Here is a 20,873-nt window from a genome sequence, read left to right as displayed (position 1 = left end):
GTAATTAGTCATGTAGTGTTAATTTCCCCCTCTGGAATGTAAGCTTCATGAGGACAGCAATAGTCTCTGCCTGCTCCCAGCTCTATTCCTATCATCTGGTGCATTTCCCTGCACAGAGTATAAGAATATGTACTGAGATGAGTATTGAATGAATGAATGAAGACAAAGACAAGGGCAACCTTGGATGGCAAGAGGGGAGGGGTAGGCCACCCGGGCACCAAGAATGGAGTCATGTGGTTGGGGGAAACACATTTGTCGATTTTCTTTTTGAATCGGGAATCAATAAATACTTTTCTTTCCCCAATCATGTAAGCAGACAACTAATTACAGCAAGACCGAGGGACCTACATTGTTGTCATCAAAATCAACCTGTAACCAGTTCTAGAAGTGTATGGTAAAGGAGTTTCAGCACAAAAGATGCAGACGTAACTCTGAATTCTCTGATTATGGCAGCTTCCAAGTTAAAAGCAATCAGGTGCAAGCATCAAACGGCCAAAGCAAGAGGGGATAGTTCAATTAGAGGAAGATATTTTCATAAGCCAATTAGAAAGGAGAGTTTTTAACACTTTTCCTCTAGAGCTTTTGGACTCCTGTTCACTGTGGTGTGAAAGGCCAAGCTGGGCTGGGGAGAGAGGAGGCTCAGGGGTTTGGGTGGGGGATCTGGCAGTGGAGCCCGGCCCCTGCTCTGTGGGTTCCCCCTCTGCAGAATGCACGCAGTCTTTGTTATTTCCATCTTGCCTCAGAGACTCCAATAATACAGTGTATCTATGATCCTCCCTTAGTGGTTTATCGCTTAGTTTTGCCTATGAGTAGAAGGAAAGTCTGGGTGCACTGCTGGGGTTCTGCTGGAGAGTACATGTGACCCGTCTCCCACCCCTGTCTTCAGGACATGGGGCTGAGCAGGAAGCTTCCCTCCTGTTCACACTAAAAGCCTGCCATTGCTCTGCTCTCATTTTCCCCCAACCTGGCACCGTACATGAGGCTTGCAGAGCATCATCCTCCGGGGTCTCATGATAGCTGAATTCGGGGGCCCACTGCTTCACCCCACAGGCAGTGGTGCGGCCCTGGGTAGGTGGCGCAGATGCTGTGTGACATGGAACATGCAGAGGAGACAGTCTCCTCTCACTGGTGTTTGCCCCTGTCCACTTGACGTCCCCTGGCAGGGCCACCTGCAGGGGGTGAGAGGCACCTCCTCCATCTCTTTCGGAGAAAGAGGTGTGGCCATATAATGTGGTGGTCATGGGCTCTGGAGAAGACCCTGTGGATTCAGAGTCCAGCTCTGATCATTACCAGCTGTAGGACTGTGGCAAGTTCAGTGTCTTCCTCCATAAACTGGGGATAATAATGGAATGTTACCTCATAGGACTATTATGAAGGTTAAGTGGGTGAATACAGGTAAGGGTACTTAGGGCAATGCTCCTCATATTGTAAGTGCCATACAGATGGTAGCTAATGTGACTTTAAGGCCATAGCTGGCTAGGGTGGTCTTTATGCATTGTTTTCTGCCTCTAGTTGGGGATCCTACTGCTTTAGGCCTGCCCACCACAAAGGCATATTCCTTTACTCATCATCTTCAACTTGGAAAGCAGCATGGCAGCATTTTTCAGTTCTAATTGCTCAGTCAACAAACATTTATTGAATAGCTATTCTGTGTCAGGCATTGTTTGGGACTTTGCAGACACCAAAATGAAAGCACTTTGTATGCCTGCATCAAGTTCACTTTAGTGGGAGACATGGGCAGAAATGCACCCAGCAGGGGAGGTGCCTTGGGACTGGCACTGTTCCTTACAAAGGGCCTTAGGAGCTAAGAGAGAAGGGATGCCCAGGGACAGAAGTGTCCAGGTGACTCTCCCTGAGAAGGTGGCACTTTTTCAACCCTCACAGCTCTACATCTCAAGACTGGGGATCTTCATTATGGCATTAAACAATTGATGCTTTATTTCTCTCATGTATCTAATGCACCGTCATATCTCTGCACAGTAAATTAAAACAGACCAAATAGATACAACCACCTATTATTGAGGCACTGTGCTAAGAACTTTCACATGCATTATATCATTTGGCCAATTCTCTATTCCTTCAGAAAGCAGGATGCCAGATGGAATATTTTTTGATGGATGGAGTCCATTACCAGTTTAATCCATGAGCCCAGGTGATTGAAAAAGCATGAATCAGGCAATGGTCCTGGTGTTGCCACTCTCTCCAATTTTTAAACGTTGTGTTACTAATGGAGACATTACCTGACTCTCTTGATGATAAAAGAATTAGCTCATCGGCTCACCACATGATCATCTGGATTGCAGCTTTTCTTTTTCACCGGTTTCTAAAATGTTGTAGAGAGGGTTGGGTGGTATCTTTTGTTTCTTTTTCATGAGCTTGGTTTTACTGCCAGAGACTGCTGGCCCTCTGATTTGTACTTAAACCTAGATGTCATGTGCGTGCCTGACGTATGAAGAGAGAGAAAGAGAATCTCTCCTCCCTGTTGTCTCCAGCTCCTGGTTGTGTTTCACTGTGAGATCACCAAGTCAAACTCAGTTTGCCAATCAAGTTCCCAATTATGAGCTCTTAAAAGATCTCACCTGGTTCCAGCCCTCCCTAGAGGGATGGAAATAAAATGGCTGAGGACGGGTTACAGGGTTCCCCAGTTCCCTTCTGCGGAGTCTGGCTGCAGAGAATGAGTCAGAATAGTCATGGGACTGTCTCCCTGGCGCTAAACCCAGACCCATTTTAAATAACGCATCTAAATGTTAATGCACACTTAAGACAACACTGCAGCTCAGACTCTTCCCAAACTGATTCATTTTGCAGTGAGCCTAATGCAATTTACTCAGTATAAAAATGTCTCTGGCAATTAGGGGAACAAAGGGGCAAAGCTGGTGGACCATGAGGATAACAAACAAAGCAGGCAACAGAATTAAATTTCTCTTTGAATCAGACATTTTTGGGAATGTCAGTAGCAAACAAGAAAGGCCTTGAGGATTTTCCATTGGGAAGAAAAGATGAAAATAGTCTAAAAAATGGTTTAGATGAAATGCTCCAGCAGGCTCCCTTTTTCCTATGGGGTCTACTTTAGGGTTTCTGGGATTCAAACAGCAGGATGCAGCTTGGGGAAGAGTGAGCCAAGCTTATGCTGCTCTGGTGGGTGGCAGTTTCCCCCAGATCACTGACAAACAGGTCCCTGACCCCTTCACTGGTAAGATTATATGGGAAGAATGTGACTCTGGAAAATACATTGTAGAAGAAACCAAAATTATTTAGCTTGGGGAAACAAAAATTTAAGAAGAGACATGAAAACTACCCTGTTTTCATAGGAGAAAGTAGTCTTGCTGTATGTGATTCCAGAGGAGAAACAGGATCAACCAGATAGTGGTGTCAACAGGGGAAGGAGCTAACAAAATTATCTGCTCAAATTATTCTAGGTGCTTTGTATATATTATCATAGTACTCTTTCATAGGGAAATCGTGGTATTAAATGCAATCATATGCCTTAGTGCTAAGTACATGCTAAAGGCTCAATACATATTAGCTATCATTATTAAAAGCAATAATCTTCGCAAGCTTTTTACAGGGTAGGCCACACGATTCCCATTTTATGGATGAGACACTGGAGGCTTGCAGAAATTAAATAACTTTTTAGAGACGTTCAATAACTTTCCAAGATTACATAGCAGTGGGCCATTAGCAAGTTCTTCCCAGCAGCTAGCAACAGCTGCCCCGCAGTTGGGGGGCTGCTGTGCAGGGTGGTTAGTGTTCTGCTGGTTGGAGCCAGGTGAGCGCAAGTCAGCTGAGCTTTGGAAGAGCCTCCCGAACTGGATTGGGATGGAGGAACGCAGGTGAATTCAATTACTTGAAAGGTTCTTTTCTACTTGATTCTGTAACTGAAATATTTTTCAAGTTCTGCTAAGATGGACTGCCTTTAACCCATCTCATCATAAATGGTCATGTGGGAATGTGAAATTGGAGAGGCAGCCACAGAGGAAGGCCAAGGACTCAAGACCCATGGGCGTGTAGTTAAGTACAGGGATTTTTATTTCCATCTGAACTCCAGTTTGCCAACCACCAAATTTCCCACCTCACTTCCATACACAACAAACCTGCTGCCCCTCGCTCCCTGAAGCCCAGAGGCCAGCCTTAAGTTAGACAGAGTAGTGGAGAGTTAATCCAGAAAGTGGATAGATGAGGGAGAATTTTTAGAAGTGGAAATCATCTGGGTCTATTGAGAAGATGATCCAGTGGGCAGTGTGACTCTCCTAGGCCAAGTGACCAGGTGGTGAAACTCCAGGTAGAGAAGTCATTCTGAGGCCTGCAGGTAAACATCCACTTGAGCAATTACTAGAATTTCATGCAGTCAGGGAGGCATTTTAGTCTTGGGAGGGAAAAACTAAGTAATGGAGGGAATATTTAAGGAACAGTTGGAGAGAATGCAATTGGAATTCATCCTAGCTTGTCTGAAAAGATAAAAAACTCCACAAGAGTCATTGTGCATGAGTTGGGGTGTAAAGACTAGTAAACTGAGAGGGAGGAATTGAGGGGAATATACTAAGTGGAAGTCTCCTTTGGAAGATTAAGAAACATGTACAGGAAATTACCCAGAAAATCGGAGGGGCTAAAAGAATCACAGAGAGGGTTATCAGAAAGTCTGAGAACCATCTTATTTCTAAAGTTAACATATGCCAGCATTTGTTTAGCAGTGTGAGATGGTTCTGGCTAGACGGAGATGAGCAGGCTGAGGACAGTCATATAATATACCTGGGGTTGGGGAAAAGGAAATGAGTTGTTACAGAGGGTGGAGATGGAATTTTGATCAAAAACTTTCTAGATGCATTTTTTTCTTAAAACCTTATTTCAAGACCTCAAAGAGTCCCTGGCCCAATTAATTTGAGGGTTTGTTTATTTAAAAAGCATTTCTTGGACATACACTGTGAGTCAGCCACTATGCTAGGCACTGAAGATACAATGCTAAATAATGGCCATCCTATTATTAGGGGGCCTAATTGGTGAGAAGGACATGTAAAGGAACAAGTGTGGTGCAGTGCTGAGAGCTTGCACAGAGGTGTGCAACAGACAACACAAGTTGGTGCAGAAGAGGTGTAATCAACACTGCTTGGAGTGGGTCTGGGGTCTCAAGAAAGGTTTGGGAGCTAAGAGCTTTTTTGAAGGAAGAGAAGATTATACACGATGGTCAGGGAGATAGGGGAAGGCAAGAGGGCTTGAAACAGCTTGCTTCAGTTGGGGCAGTTGTGAGTAGTTTCATATACATGAAGCATGGGTTCAAAGGAATCAGGTAGCCAGGTTCAGGAGGCATGGGGCCAGAGATCAGGGTCCTGTGCCACACTAAGAAGGAGCTCAGACTTGACCCTGGGTTCCACAGGGCTTTACTGAAGGGTGTGAAGCAGGAGATTAATAGCCTGCAATGTTCACCTGCCACATCTCTCATCAAAGTCTTGATTTGCTCTGTTTTAAGACCTCCTTATGCCCAGGAAGAGTGACTGAAGTTATCATTCTCAAAGACTTCAAGGAACATACCACAGAATTAACAATATAACAGAAGAACATTTGGCTCTGGCTTCTCCATCACACTCATTCAGATGGACTGAAACTGTGAGTCAAGACGTGGGGCCAAGGGGAAAGCAGCACAGCACACAGCTCTCTCTCTAGACTACCATGAGCACCAGTCATGCGAGCTGAACTGCCCTGTGGGGTGGACGAAGGCCCCAGACCCTCAGGTAACCCAGTGCCCTTTGGGTGAATGAAATATCCCAGGCCACTGGCAATGGTGGTTCTTGTGCACTGGGCCCATCTGTGCTCAGTTAGAAAGCTGTGGCCTTCCTTACATGCCCTCTCCTTTCTTGCCACCACAAGACTGACCCACTGGCAGAGGGAAAGCTATCAGTAATTTGAAAGCAGTGGGAATAATAGTCCTTCTTGGAGTCTCGTGATGTAAGATCCTCTCAGGAATAGACATTGCACCAAATCCATGTGCAGATTTTGTAAAGCTTTTTAAATGCAAAATCCCATGCTTGATAGGGCTCTCAGGTTTTGAACCAAAAGAGATGTACTTTTGTTATGAAGCAAGGGGTTTAGCTAGATGTGTGAGTGTGGTACTACAAGCAGAACAAAGGGGAGAAAAGGAATATTTAGAAGCAGGCCAGGTCATGAAAAATAGGGAGGGTTGTTTTGAGGCTTAGACTGAATGCAAAGCTGAGCTGGGCTACTTAAGAAGCAGGCTGTGGTATTTCTTTACTCGTGTGCTGTCATCACTGGTTGCCTAGGCTTTTCCATTACCACTGAAAGAGCCAAGATTCCATCTCCCGATTCTGCCTCCTTCACCCACAGGCAGACACCTGGTATCTGCGGGCAAGGCGGACCGGACTGACGTTGAAACAGGGAAGACCAGACCACATTCCCCAGTTGGACTCTCTATGACCTTCTCCAGAGCCAGATACAATGTTTTCTAGTTCCTGTTCTCAGGGCCGCCTGCTTTGCAAAATGTCCTTCTTCTGTGGGCCATGGCCTTATTAGAATTTTGCCCTTCATTTTGGATAGGAAGGATTACATATATACCAGAGAAAATATGCAGCTGGGTATTTATTAAGAATAAGCAATGGTTAATCATTAGTCATACATAGTAATGTATTCTTAATTATTAATTGGTGATAGGGAGGCCCAGAGCTTAGTGATTAGGAGCGTGGATGTGGAGCTAGATGGTTGGGTTCATATCCAGTCTGCTCTTTACTAGCTGTGTGACTCTTGGCAAGTTACTTAGCCTCACTGAGCCTCCATTTCCTGAACGTAAAGTGCAGGTAATAACAGTGCCTCTCCCACTGAGGGGTGGTGAGCACTGCATCAAGTGGGATGACACACGGAAGGCACTCAGAACAATACTGGCACCATGGACTGTGCACAACCTAACTGTTCTTCTCTCTCCTTGCTATGGTCTGAATGTGTTCCCAGAAACTCAGATGTTGAAATCCACCCCCCAGGGTGATGGTCTTAGGAGGTGGGCCTTTGGAAGGTGATTAGGTCACGAGGGGGAAGCCCTCGTGAGTAGCACTTCCATAAAGGATGCTCCAGAGAGCTCCCTAGCCCCTTCCACCATGTGAGGACACAGAATGAAGCCGCCAGCTGTGAATCAGGAGGAGGGTCCGCACCAGAACGTGACCACGCTGGTACCCTGCTCTGGGACGTCCCAGACTCCAGAACTGTGAGAAATAAATATCTGTCGTTTGTGAGCCACCTAGTCAAGTGATACTTTGTTATGGCTGCCGGACTGGACTTAGGCAATCCTCCTCTTCCTCACTGCTATTATTGTACAGATTCAGGGGAAGGGAGGGGCGTTCCCACTTGGGCCGCCAGGGCCCTGGCTCTGCCCCAGCCGGCCACCCCACTCTTCCCCTGTCCTTTCTGTGTTGGCACTTGGGAGCCAGCTGCAGTAGGGCACTGGATCCCTGTTGATTAGTGGGAGAGACAGGCCTGTGGCTGGATCATCACAAGGCTTCAGGGCCAGTGCCACTCAGGGAACCCTAAAGGGGCTTCTCAGAGGAGACATGGAACTAACTGGGTGCTGACAACGAGTAAGGGTCTCTGTGGTGGAGAAGCAGGCAGAGGGCAATCATGAGGAATAACCGCCTCAGCTACTCCTTCTGCAAAGGGCGAGCTGGGGAGGGGTGACAGGGAAGTCCTCGAGTCTGAGCCAACCGTAACCAAAATGGGTAAACGGCTTGTACTTGAGGTCCGCTTGCCCTGGGGTAGAAAATAGTTGCACACATGGACCCAGGGTGAAATTTTCTGAGCACTTATAGCAGGACGTTTGCTACAAGAAGTGGTGGAGAGGAGGTGGGAAGGTTCAGGCATGAGGTGTTTCTGTTTGGAGACTGCCTCAGTGGGGAGGGGACAGGTTCTGTGGCCACTCAAGCCAGTGGCACCTACATACAGAAGTGTGAGCACTCTGAGGCTGGCAGGAGCGGGGTGGCTCAGGGCTCATGCGGCCCAGCACACCATCTCCCTTCTCAAGCTGCCAGGCTGTGGCACATGTTCCCTCTCGGCATGGGACGCCTCCGCATTGTGTCCGCCTGACCACTCCCCTTCCCCCTTCAGACCAGCCTGCCTGCCGGTCACCAGCTCCCTTGGGCATATGTTCCTCAGCACTTCCCACCCCCACCTGTGACTAGTTCACACACCCAGTACAGCCCTTTCCCCAAAGCATCACAACTGTCCCTAGTCATCTAACACCAAATCTCACTGTGAGTCCCTGGAAGGCAGGATGAACCATCAGAATACAACCACTTACTCTGCCTGGGACAGAGGAAGACACATAAACATTTGTTGGCAGAGTACCTGACGGAATGAATGAGTGAATTCCTTGACACCAGTGGTCTGTTGCCTATTTAACACCTCCCTTTCTGCTGGGAAATGGTGAGGTTCAATAAACACTTCTGAGGTCAGAAGTGATTGTTTCTATGCATTTTGACTTTTCTTTGTAGACGACATCTATTTATCATTATGGGATTTGCCAAGATCTCCTGACAAGCCAAGGGGTTATAGGTATTCACAATCCTCTCATCTTCATTGTGTTCAACCATTCAAATATCCAGGGCAGACTGGGAAAGCAAAAGCAAGCAGCTCAAAAGAACCCCACTACAAGCCTTGGGCTGCCAAATCTTGAAGGTCAAAACTGGCAGAAGCTGATGGTCTTTTCATTTATTTTTCTTGACGCCCATCAGTGAAAACAATAGTGAGTAAAAGTTGTACCTGCCAGGAAAGGAATTGTCCTTTGTACTTAGTGGCAACCTTCACAGTTGAGATGCACTCCAACAGCTCATTCCTGCACCCTGGGGAGGATTATACCTCTGTCCCTGGGTGTGGGCAGAGGGTGGGAAGAAAAGACTTTTCATTGATTAAACACTCTTGTGTGATCTTGGACTGAGCTTTAATTTTTAGACTCAGAGCCTGGGATTCAGAATAGCTGCATTGTAGAACTACCATAAATCGATCGGGTGTCCCCCTTACCTAACACAGAATACCTACTATGTGCTAGGCATTCTGCCAGGCACTGTGCGGAATAAGAAGATGTGCACACTGAGGTCTCTACCTTCAAGGTTTGTGGCTCACAATTAGATAACAAATTATCAGATGAGTCTTCTTGGGAGAAACCTTTCCCGACTGGTTGAGAACAGATCTCAGTTTCCTCGGAGCCAGGCATGATAGCAGGGTTCAACTGCAAGGCCTCCTTGGAGAAATGTGAGCAAAAGAAAGATCTAAGAGATCTGTGTTCCCCTATATGTTACCCAGGACTATGGGAAAATCATTGACCCTCTCTAAGATTCAGTTTGCTCACCTGTAAAAAGGAGGGCAGTAATATATATGACATGATTGCAGAGAAGATGAGATATGTTGATGGATGTAGATGCACCTGGTAACCTGAATACACACTATAGAGATAGTCACCATGAATATTAACAGCATAGTATCTACCTCCTGAGAACAAAAAGGAGTGGCAGGGCTCTGTTGTTAACCTGATACCTAGATAAGAGTTAACACATGACATTCTGAAGAGCAAAGATGGATGGTGGTTGGTGGGTGGCGGATGGATGGATGGACACTCCCTCTGACTCTGAAAGGTCTGGCTCTCTCTAGTACACTCTATATTCTTCTCAGTCCCTGGTGGCCCTAAAAGCCACAGTCCGTTTGGAAAGAGAATAACATGCATGCCCTGAGCAGACCCACTGGTGGAGACCAGCCCCATACCTGGCTGTGGGTACCCCCAGCTTCCTGGGGGATGCAGTGGGGAGGGGCGCACAGGCAGGACCAGGCCAGGGTTGGAGAGCCTTGTCACAAGCATGTCCACCCATGAGGAGAAGAATCATGACTGCACCCTGCACACAAGTCCATCTCACCTCTCCTAGCTTTCTGTTTGACTTCTCTCCTTACTGTTTAGCAAATGGTGACAGAAAGCTACCAGTTGATGTGATCAGCCCACTCAAGCTGAGGTGTTAGCTGTGATTCTTAATTTCTGATGCACACCAGAATCCCTGTGCTGTTTTCTAAAAATACTTAAGCTCATGGCCCTTCCCAAAACTAGTAACATCAGAAGCACTTAGGATAGGACTTATCCTAAGTATGAATTTTATTAAATGTGTGGTTCTGATTAGTACCTGAAAGCTCAAGACCTTCCAGGTCCAGAGACCTTAAAGTCCAGGTGCTCCAGAGGAGACTAGCATTTTAGTAGTTGCTTCAATATTACTACTCACAGGAGTAGAAAATGTGGTAAATCCAGACCCAGCCAGTGGGACTGGTGCTTTGGGGTCCAGCTTAGGGAGCACAGGTGGTCCCTCTGAGGGGGAGGGGGGTGAAATCGCTGTCCCTGGCTGTCCTCACACAGATCCCCACAACCCCGAGCAGTCTGGAGGGCCCGGGACCCCTGAAAGCAGCAGCGGCCATGGGGGTGCGGTGGGAGGAGCGCATTGCTCTGCGCGCTCATTTCATCCTCACAACAGCTCTGTGACGTGGGTCAATTATTACCATTTTACAGATGGGAAGCTGAGGCTCATGGAGATTCAGGGACTTGCCTAAGCTCGTGCTGCGTGTAGGCGCTACCTCCAAGCACACCCAGGACCCAAGTCCCGAGCCCGCATTCTGCTCAGAGAACTCACACTGTGCAACTGTCTCAGTGCCCAGGTGCCCAGGGACCATGCCCCTGACAAGCCTGGGTGTGAGTTTTAAGGCTTTTACATTTATATTTAAAGCTTTTGAATGGCTCTCTCTTTTTAGTGTAAATCACCTAGACATTAAAGCCCTTACTGTGTATTTATCAGCATGTTATTCAGACCAAGGGGAAAAAGAGAGAAGCCGACACTATGAATGACTTTGAAAGTGAGAAAACACTGGGCCTGAAATTAAATCATTGTGACACTGCCACTCGGGGCATCAATTTCAATAAATGATCACCTTTTCTCTTTCCAATCCTGTTTATCAGGCAGGCAGGATTCGAGGAGAACTTTGGCTGGGGGGGGGAGGCTGAATTCCACAGGCCTCTGATTTCCCCACGCGAGCCAGACTTGCCACATGGCCCTGGGCTGGCTGAAGTTAACCCCAGCCCAGGTCAGCAAAGGCACCCAGGCATCTTTCCAGAAGCAAGCCCCTTGTGGCATCTTTCCACATTGCTCTAACCTGCTCCTAGCTCCCCTCCGCCTCCTGAGGCCATCGGTCCATTTACACGAATGGCGGAAGGTCTCTGGTGGCCAGACTGGGGGTGGGGGCGGGGGGCAAAGAGCAGGAGTCTGGGGTGGGGAAAATGATTTCCTGTTCTCCAGTCTTGAGTGGAAACCTGAAGTGGAGTCACTGGTGTGTAGGATGGAGGAAGGAAGAAGAGTGCAGCCAGAATCTCCACTTTAGAAGGTAAGAAGCTGAGGCTGGGAAGAGATGCAAATGGGTGGTGGAACCAGGCCTGACACAGCGCCTTCAGACACCCACACGTCAGGCTCACTTTGGGTCAAATGCCTTTGGCAGGCCTCCTATTAGGATTGTTACTAGTTTCAAAGCTCGGATCTTTGGTCAGAACTGACTGTTTTAAATAAATGTGGAAGCTGTATGGTTACCCAGTATGGACATAGATTTTTTTTCACTTTGGGAGGGTGGCTGCAGATTTTAATGGAAGAGCAGTGAATGTGAGGATTTCTTGATGCAGCTGTTCAGCCGGGTGACAGACAGATGGGAGCTCAGGAGGGCTGGGCTCCGGAGTGCTGACAGGGGCACGAGTACTGGCCTTGCCAGGAGCATGACATTTGACCTTCATCACGTCACATCGTGCCTCTAGCCCTTGGCTTCCCCACCAGGAAATCAATGGGTGAGATGGAACTCAATTCTCCTCTGTGTAGGGGTTAAGGTCCTGCAGAAAGGTGAAGCTTTATGCTGAGAAGAATCTTATTCTCTGCCATCCTTTTTGCACTGTTAAATGGCCCTGACAGCTTATGTTGGCTCAAGCCCGAGTATCACCAAATCCTTTAGATTTAAAACATCTTTTCCTGTATTAGTAATTCAAATGACTGGCGACTTCCATCCTCTCAGGGCCCAATTCTTCTCTCCATACACTGTGCAGTTCCGGTCACACATAATACAGTCCCCAGATACACAGGCTGCAGGAGAAGGCCACATGCTGGGAGAGGAAAGGAGCCTTGTGAAGGATATCCAGGGAGGAGCCCTGGACAGTTGCTCCCATAGCCTGAGACACCACCAATCCTTGAGGTTGTATTCCTGAGTCCAATTTCACACTGCCCGTCGCTGCTAGATTGCTCTTTCTAAAATAGCTTTCAGCAGAAAGGAAGCCAGCACAGGAGGCAGAAGCAGGAGCGAGGCTGCCTGTGCTGGCTTGGCCAGCTGGTGATCTTAGCTCGCCTCCCAGTATCTCTGGGCCCCAATTTATAAACATCTGCACAAGCATGTGCTGTTGCTATTACACTCATGTCTTCCTTACGGGCCTGGATGCTCCCTGAAAGCTGTGCCTGTGCCGTCTTTGGCTGTGTGTTTCTAGCACCTATTATGTAGGGGAAGCTTGATCCATGGTCATTAAGTGAATGTATGAACTGCAAAGGTTCTAACATTTATTAAGAACCTACCACAATTGGGCACTTAATAAGTGTGAGCCATTTTTCCAGTTCACCATATTAAATAGGTATTATCAGATTCATTCAATTCACGGGAACTTTGTGGTCTCTCATTCGTAGTGACAATGTCCTTTGCCTGCTGGATTCTGCAGCCCACAGGGCTGGGCTGTTTGACAGCCCGTTTCTGTGCTTCCTTGCTTCTGTGGCCATTCTGTCCCTGCAGATGAGCCGACTGGGCACTCATTGTCATCTGTCCTTGGGAGACTCGGGCCAAACCCAGGCCGCCTTGGCAGATGTGGGCACTCATGCTCGGTGATTCATCAGACCTCATGCATGCTGCTGCTTTCCAGGGACTTGGAAGGGGGCAGCTGCTGGGATTCCTGACTGCTTTCTGCTGCCTCCGGTGTCTCCCAGCAGGCTGCTGCTCCCCAGAGCTACACTGTGTGCTCACGACTTGGCGGTTTCTGGGGGACTTGGTGGCCCCAGATTTGTCATTCCTCAGCCCACTCTTATGAGTCAGGCTCTCCCAAGCCTACTTTGCTATGACAACTTCCTTCCTTGTTACTACAAATGCTGAATGTTGTTTTCCAAATAGTGGTCCCCAAATCACCATGTTCTGTTCTGAGAGGAAGTCAGCCCCATTTGTAATCACCATTGTCGTCAGTACAAGGATTTCATTGAGTCCCCTTTGCTACAGTGAGCACTGTGTTGGTGAGGTCATCTATGACATTAAGGGGCACGAGCCTCCAGAGAGGCAAACTGTGGAGGAGCTCAGAAGCAAAGGATTCGTGAGACTGGCACTGCCGCCATAATCAGAGCAGATGTGTCTCAATCCTTTGTGATCCCAGATTCTGAGCAGAGCAAATTGGGGTGTTAAATAATGGCCTCTTTCATTTGCATCCTGATCAGAGTGTGCAAAACCCTTCACTTCCCTTATTGCACTGACCCCACAGCACCACAGAGCAGGGCCAGCCTCAACTGCCCCTCATTACAGATGGGGAAACTGAGACTTGGGATGGGATGGGGTTTCCTGAAATCACAGCTCATGAAAGGCAATGCTTTCATGGACCATCAAAGGCTGGCCTATTGTACCTCTGGTACCTCTATGGTCCTAACAAATTGAAAGCACCCAATAAAGAACAGTTCATGGAACCAGCAACTGAATTGTGAACTAGGACTTGCATTAGGGCTTTGATTCACAGCATAACCATTTTTATGTTGCACAACTGTGGCTTTATTGAGCTCTTCCAACAGGGGATAAAAAATAAATCTGAAGTCAGGCTGGTTAGGTTCAGACCCACTCCACACTGTCTAGTTGGTGACCTTGGGCAGGTTATTTCGTTGACCTCACTGAATTTCCTCTTGTGCAAAATGGAAAATAATAATGAAGGGACTGCTTCATTGTATTGTTGAGTATTAACTAATAAAATTCATGTAAAGTGCACAGGAGTGACTGGCTAGCATATCTAGGAAATGCTTAGTAAGTGTTTGCATTAGTTATTACTCAACAGGAGGGGCTGAGCCTATATATCTTTATAACCCAGTACCTAGTACAGTGGTTGGCACATATACATGAGTGTGGGACTCAAGACACTTGCCTACCTACACTGACACCCACCATGTGACCAAGGCCCCTCCCCTTCCTGGGCCTCAGTTCCCACACTTGTGAACTGACAAAGTTGAACCAGGTAAATCCCAGGCTTTCTGCCAGCTCTAAAATGTACTATTTATTTCAATGGTCCTCAACAGGGGTGATTTTTGTCCCCCAGTGGACATATGGCAATGTCTGGAGACTTTTTTGTCACAACCAGGGGAGGTGTTGCTGGCACCTAGGTAGGTAGAGGCCTGGGAAGCTGGGGACCATGCACAGGACAGTACCCACAAAAAGAATTATCGGGCCCCAGATTTTAAGAGTGCTGAGGCTGGGCAACCCCAATCCAACTCTACACAAATGCCCAGCTCTTTCAAATGCTGGACAAGTGCCTGTGTCCCCCAGCTCGCCAAGGTGTCCAGGGAGGAGAGCAGCTCATGCAGCAGGGCAGTCTGTGGATTGCCCCTGCAGCTGCCACCGTCCACCCACACCACACTGATCTTGGTGGAGTGCAGCAGCTGGCTTGGGCCTCTTTAGTTGTTATTTGGAATCACTCCTGCTCATCACTAAACTCCAAGGTGCTCTGCCAGGGCTTGGGGAGAACATCTCTGCACAGAGATGCAGGGAGGTGGCCCGAGGCCAAGGCCCCATGGATGTCGGGGCAGCCGTAGGCAAAACCACCAAGTCAGTGGGCTTGCCCCAGGACTCCTGCTCTCCTCCCCTGCCTCAGCTCCCACTCTCCAGTGGGGAGACCAACTCTGGCTATGGAACAGTCGCCTTGGAAAGGAAATGCATTGGCCAGGGGGTGGGCCTGAGGCTAGTAGCCATGGCTGCCTCAGGGGGAGTTCACAGTCTGCGTAAGCCATGTGGCCTGAGTCCCCTTGTTTCTCATCTCCTGTGGAGGGAAGACTGTCATCATCTGCCCCTGGGCTCACCTGTCTTAAAGCACCAAAGACTCTAGATCATCTCTTTTTGCAAAGTTCCTTCACCTCCCATTTCCTCTTTCCCTCCGAGTTCTGCAGAGAGGATATGGGTTTCCTGGAAAGAGCAAGACTAGGGAAGGGGAGATCTGGAGTCCATTTGGGCCATGTCACTTCCCAATTCCCCTCTCTGCCTAGTTTCTCATGGGAACTCATAGGAAGATAAAGAGGGACAAACTCTTTGCAAGCCCTGTGGCTAGCTGTATTGAGTTGTTGTCTTCCTGACTGTTCTTTTTTTTTTTCGTTCACTTTTTTTTATTAAGGTATCATTGATATACACTCTTATGAAGGTTTCACAAGAAAAACAATGTGGTCATTACATTCACCCTTATTATCAAGTTCCCCTCCCATACCCCATTGCAGTCACTGTCCATCAGAGTAGCAAGATGCCACAGAGTCCCTCTTTGTTCCTGACTGTTCTATACAGCCGCCCAGGCCCTGCTACTCAGGAAGTGCTGAAGTCTCTCCAGCATTCTTCCTCTCACATGCATGCATGTTCTCAGACTGCATTTCAGGGACACACTGAACTCCACTTCCCCCTGTGACAGCAATGAGCCCCACCCGCAGTGAGTGCCTCAATAGCTTGACTGCTGGAAGTCCCAGCAGCCTCCAGCAGCACTCTCTGATCTCTGCCAGGTCAGGTGTTGAGTGCAGAAGTCAGAACAGCTCACGAGGCTGGACAAATGCCTATATGATGGCACTGCAGCCAAAGCCACCTCCAGCCTCACCCAAGACGGGAGGCCTTCCCACCTGGCCTCTACACAAGAAAGGGAGGTCATGCTGGAGGGAGGCTTGGACCCAGAGGACAGCTCATCTACAGGGGTGGGCAGTCAGACACCCAATATTCCTGATTTCTTGTGAACAGAGCAAGAGGCACTTGGTGGCTGGGCCCCTCCTAAACAGCCCAATGAGGCATATCAGAGGCAAGACGATGGATATGAGGTTTGGTTGGGGGGAAAGCATCCTTCTGGAAGCCAAGATTTCATTCCTGCTGGGATTATAGCAGCTTGTAGTTCTTTGAAGCACAGCTAAATATACGTGGGTCAGTAGTAGCAGGGGAGTAGTGTGGAGACTTTCAAGAGATTACCAAGGAGGCCATATGCTTTATTGGAAAAGCAGTAGACAGATCTCCCAGCCCGAGCCAGCACACTATGGAGGTGGAGGATGGCTTCTATCATCTTCTGATGGGACCCCCTGAAAGGAATTTTTTTAGATGGAGGCTAAGTCTAGGCTTAGCTACAGATTGGAGGTCTTTCTCTTGCAACCATATGACAAAGAAGGATTTCTAACCCTTGTTGAGTACAAAGCAATCAGCTCTGTGGTCCCTCAAAACTGGCTTCTTAGGACGGTATTTATACTTATGGAACAACAACAACAAAAAAGGCAGGCACAAAGATGCCCTGGTTCAAGTCTGCTTTCCAGCACCACCACTAGAGGACTTATGGGTCACTGAGTGACCAGGTGAATATCTCCTGGAAGTGGAGAAGAGTTCACTGACATGGCTATTGGGTGTGACTTCACTGCTGTGTAAGCCTTAGAGGATTCTGGAACAACACTTGTTCTAATCTCTACTGAACTGATACCATGTGGCATCCCTGACGGATCCTGCTCTGGGGTCCCCCACTCCTGTAGGGCCTGCTCAGGTGGCCACAATAGTTTTTTTCTCTCCTTTTGCACCAAAATTCTGCAGTTGCCAGCATATTAGATTACATTCATTTTGGCCTTTTTCACACTCCCCTTGGCTGTTTTCTTCTTGGCTCCGTCTGGATTTTGGGAAATGAGTATCTTTAACACCCACTCATTAAATGCCCACTCTGCCAGATGGCCCCTGGCCTCTGGAAGGCCTACCAGCCCAGGCAGCCAGAAGGCCCCACAGATCAGTGCCCAAGACACTACCCAGGGAATGTTAGCAGTAATGGCTCAATCTGTACCCTACCCATTAAAGGATGGTTGTGAGTTTTAAGTAGATGTCACCCTGGAAATTTGTAGCCAAAAGCAAAATTGCCTTTTCTGTGCTGATTTTGACTATGGTGAGGGACTTACCCATGCTTCCCTGGAGTGGGTACCAGGAGGATCTCTCGTCCAGCCTCGTTGTGGGGCAGCAGCTGGGCGACGTACCTCCCAGAGGGCTGCAGGTGCCTGTGCACCGAGACGGCCAGCCTGCAGTGCTCACTGCCGCTCCTCATCCACGGGCTCAGGATGGTGTGCTTGGAGTTTGCTGAGGTGTTGAGCAGGAGGAAGGAGCCTGCCAAGAAACAGGGAAAGTGACTCTGTAGGTGTGTTCAGACAGGAGAACCTGCATCATCTCTGTGCAGGATTTGGAGACCAACAGCATCCAAGCCTGTGGTGCTGGAGGCCTTTCTCACCTTGGGGCACACCCAGCCCTCCTCCCCGCTCTTAGACTTCCTGTGGAGAGTAAAGCCTGAGGCAAGAGGACGGTGACCAGGGACTTGGGCTTTATAATCAGGCAGATCCACTTCCTCACCTTATCTCCCCCATTACCAGCACTATCTTATTGAGTCTCAGATTCTTCATCTGTAAAATGGGAATGAAAACATCTACTTCAAAGGGTGGTTGTGAGGATTCTGTGAGGTTAGCATGGAGAGCACTCTACTTAGTTTTAGGTAGAGAGGAAGCACCCTAAAAAATGATCAGTTATTTGACTTTGACTGCCTTAAGTTATAGGTGATAACTCACAGATTCTTTGCCAGTCAGTAGGCATAACTGACAATGTCTCACAGGAAATAGGAGAAGAATATTCTCCTAGGGGTAGCACCTAGTCCCCAGAGAGCGGCCAGAATCAGAAACCCAAGTGCTAAGACATTCTTATAGGTTTACTTCCTGGTCTAGGGGGACAGCCTGAACAGAGTGACTCCCTCAGTAACTGTGCCAAGAGTAGAGCCAGAACATCAGTGCCACCTTGGTAACATCCATATAGGGTATCTCCACACCCCACAAACCAGGGCACTCCAGGGCATCCCAGGCCACCCTACAGGTCACAGTTTAAATCAGAGCTAATCTGAGTTCTCCACATCACATTCAAACCTACTTTGGACTCAATTTATATCTGTTGGACAATTCAGATCTTCCCAGGAATGCCCGGGATGGCTCTAGGCTCTCATATCCGTTATGACCAGTTCAAGATTTTCCTTGAGAGGCAGGAGGCTTGGAGAGGCAGCAGTTGGGTCACTTATTATGTGGTAGTTCAGCTCATGACTCCTGCTCCTTCATTTACCAGCTGAGTGATCCTGGGCAAAGGATGAACTTTCTCAGGTTTCAGTTTCCTCATTTATAAAATGGGGTGAGAAGGGTTGGCTGAACTCAATAATCTCTTAAGGGTGCTTTTAGCTCTTGAGTCTAAGAATCAAGTGAATTTGCAACTGATCTCCACAAAGAAAGCCTTACAAGTCCCCCTGGTGCCATGCTGGTGGTAGTTTTCCTCTGGGGCAAGCCAACCCTAATTCCAGTAGCTCAGACCAAGTGCCCTACAAGAAACCTATATTCATGGGGATTACTGTCAGCATAAAAGCACAGCATCATTATATTGTTCCAGGCGTTCCTTTGGATGCATTAATTTTACTTGCCACACTTCTGCACTGACGTTTTGGACCATTAGATGCTGCTTCTTTTGCAGTGGAAGCCTATTCCAAAAAAGATCCCTGACTCCTCCAGTGGGACCTAGCTAATGAGTGCTCAGACTTCTCAAACCACCCCCAGCATTTCGAATTAAGTCTCCTTGGGCAGATAACCCAATTTACCAAGTAGGGAAATACACTAGCAGCCTGCAATAGAGAATGATGCAGATGAAAGAAGAAATTCCTTCCAGAAGGCAAGTGTTTTCCAAGGAGAAGATATTGCATCAGGAATTGGAGATTTGTAATGTTCTGGAGGTAGATAAATGTGGCTTCTGATTAAAATTAGGATGAGGTCAGCACAACGGTGTTTCTCAGCTGGATCAGGGTCATGGGGTCCATACGGAAGCTGAATCCTCTATAATTGTTGGGAAGTTTCAGCGTGGCATTGGGGCTTTGAAAAGTGCTCTACCACCCTCAGTAAATAATCTATATTATTACCCTGTTTAACAATGGGGAAGACATTCTTGTCATGGGCACAGAAGTAAAAGAAAGGGTTTAGAATCAAAGACAGAATTGGAAAGGACTTAGAGATCATCTCATATAATGCCCTCACTTTTCTAGAGAAGCAGACTGGAGGTCAGAATGGGGAAACGACTTGTCTGAACCCTTAATCTGGAAGTCCACACCAGACTCCACCAGTTCTGTGGACTCCTCATCACTGCTCTTTCCCTAGTATCTTTCTCATTATCCCATTGTATCCTTTATCTCAAAATATGATCAGGTGCCTTGTGGCCAAGTTCTGTAGTTCAGAAACTCAGGGGAATGGGAAGGGAGAAAGATACAGGCACTTGGGTAATGGACCAAATCCATTTGTTCGCTGGCTTCCTTACTCCTTGCTGCCCTCAGATTTCATTTCTTGGATGTCTACTTTGAGCCACCATCCAAGCATAGGCTCTGCCCTGGGGACACAGGCATAAACCAGTTCTGGCCTTCAAGGAACTCCAGGTCCAGTAGGGGTGATGAGTTATGAAACAACTATAATCAAAAGTAGAGGTTATAAAATCATAAGACACGTACAGGTACAGCACTTTGGGAGGCTTCAGGAAGGAGACATTAGGTTCAGTTGGGGAGATTCATAAAGAAGATGACCTTTGAGCTAGGTCTTAAAGGGAGAGAAAAACAAAGATATTGGCTGAACCGGCTGGGCAGGAGTTGAGGAGAAAACGGGAAAATGCTTAAAGGTAGAGAGTGTGTAGTGGCATTTGGCTGCAGAGTGGGGTTCATGAAGAGAGGCTGGGAAATGAGGCTGGGGTGGTGGGGGCAGGATGAAACCATAGAGAACATTTAATTCCTGGCTGAAGATGCTCCACTTAATTTTGTGGGTAACAGGAAGCCGGAAAAGCTTTTTGAGCAGGAGAGTGACATCATCAGAATGGTGTTTCAGGAAGATTAATCTGGTATGGTTAGGGGAAGCGGAATCAATAGCAACCCAACCTATCAGACACCACCAGTCTGCACTAGGCAAGGATGCGACTCAATGGGAATGTGATGCGTTTAGTATGTTACTGTTGCAAGCAAAGGTGCCACATTGGGGGTGCACTCTGGGATTGACTAGAGTCTCCAATACTAGATCAAGTGTGTGTCTGGAGCAGGTGAGAGTCATGGAAGCATTTCTTGGGGGCAGAGTCTTGCTCCAGACACCTCAGGGGTGTGGTCTGGGGTTATGAGAATGTCACATATGTCACCCATAAGGGAGCAACAACTGTGCCCTGGTCTGAGACGGTATTCTGATGTTCTTAAGTTGGATTTAAACCAGTTTTTTTAGCTACCAAAGGAAAGAATGTGGGCAAAATAAAGGCAGTGCTCCCCTTCTTCTCAGAAAGATTTACATGCATGTGTGTGTAATACACACACACACAAGCACACATCCCTGGGAAATCCAGGCCCCGCAGGAGAAAATCAAGCTGCAGGTGCTGGGCTCAGGGTGCCTTCCTGCAGCACCGTGCCTCCTTCCTGGGTATGGAAACACACGTAAATTCTACCCTTGTAATTCAGTACCTTAATAATGGGCCTCTTTCAAAGCTGACTGGATGATGGATTATTTTCCCATTTCTAATATGGGAGA

At 47.8% G+C, this 20,873-nt stretch overlaps 1 protein-coding gene across 1 annotated transcript in view; it reads right to left on the bottom strand.

The window, feature by feature from the left end:
* Positions 1 to 20,873, bottom strand: part of ALK (ALK receptor tyrosine kinase) — a 676,956-nt gene that overhangs the window by 289,472 nt on the left and 366,611 nt on the right. The window contains exon 4 of the mRNA XM_036903608.2: positions 17,217 to 17,418. Within this exon, the coding sequence (XP_036759503.2) occupies positions 17,217 to 17,418 (202 nt within the window). The remainder of the gene's footprint in view (positions 1 to 17,216; positions 17,419 to 20,873) is intronic.

Source organism: Manis pentadactyla, chromosome 2 (assembly GCF_030020395.1).
Source record: "Manis pentadactyla isolate mManPen7 chromosome 2, mManPen7.hap1, whole genome shotgun sequence".
NCBI lineage: Eukaryota > Metazoa > Chordata > Mammalia > Pholidota > Manidae > Manis > Manis pentadactyla.
The sequence above is the reverse complement of the archived record's forward strand: the minus strand, read 5'-3'. Positions and strand labels throughout refer to the sequence as shown.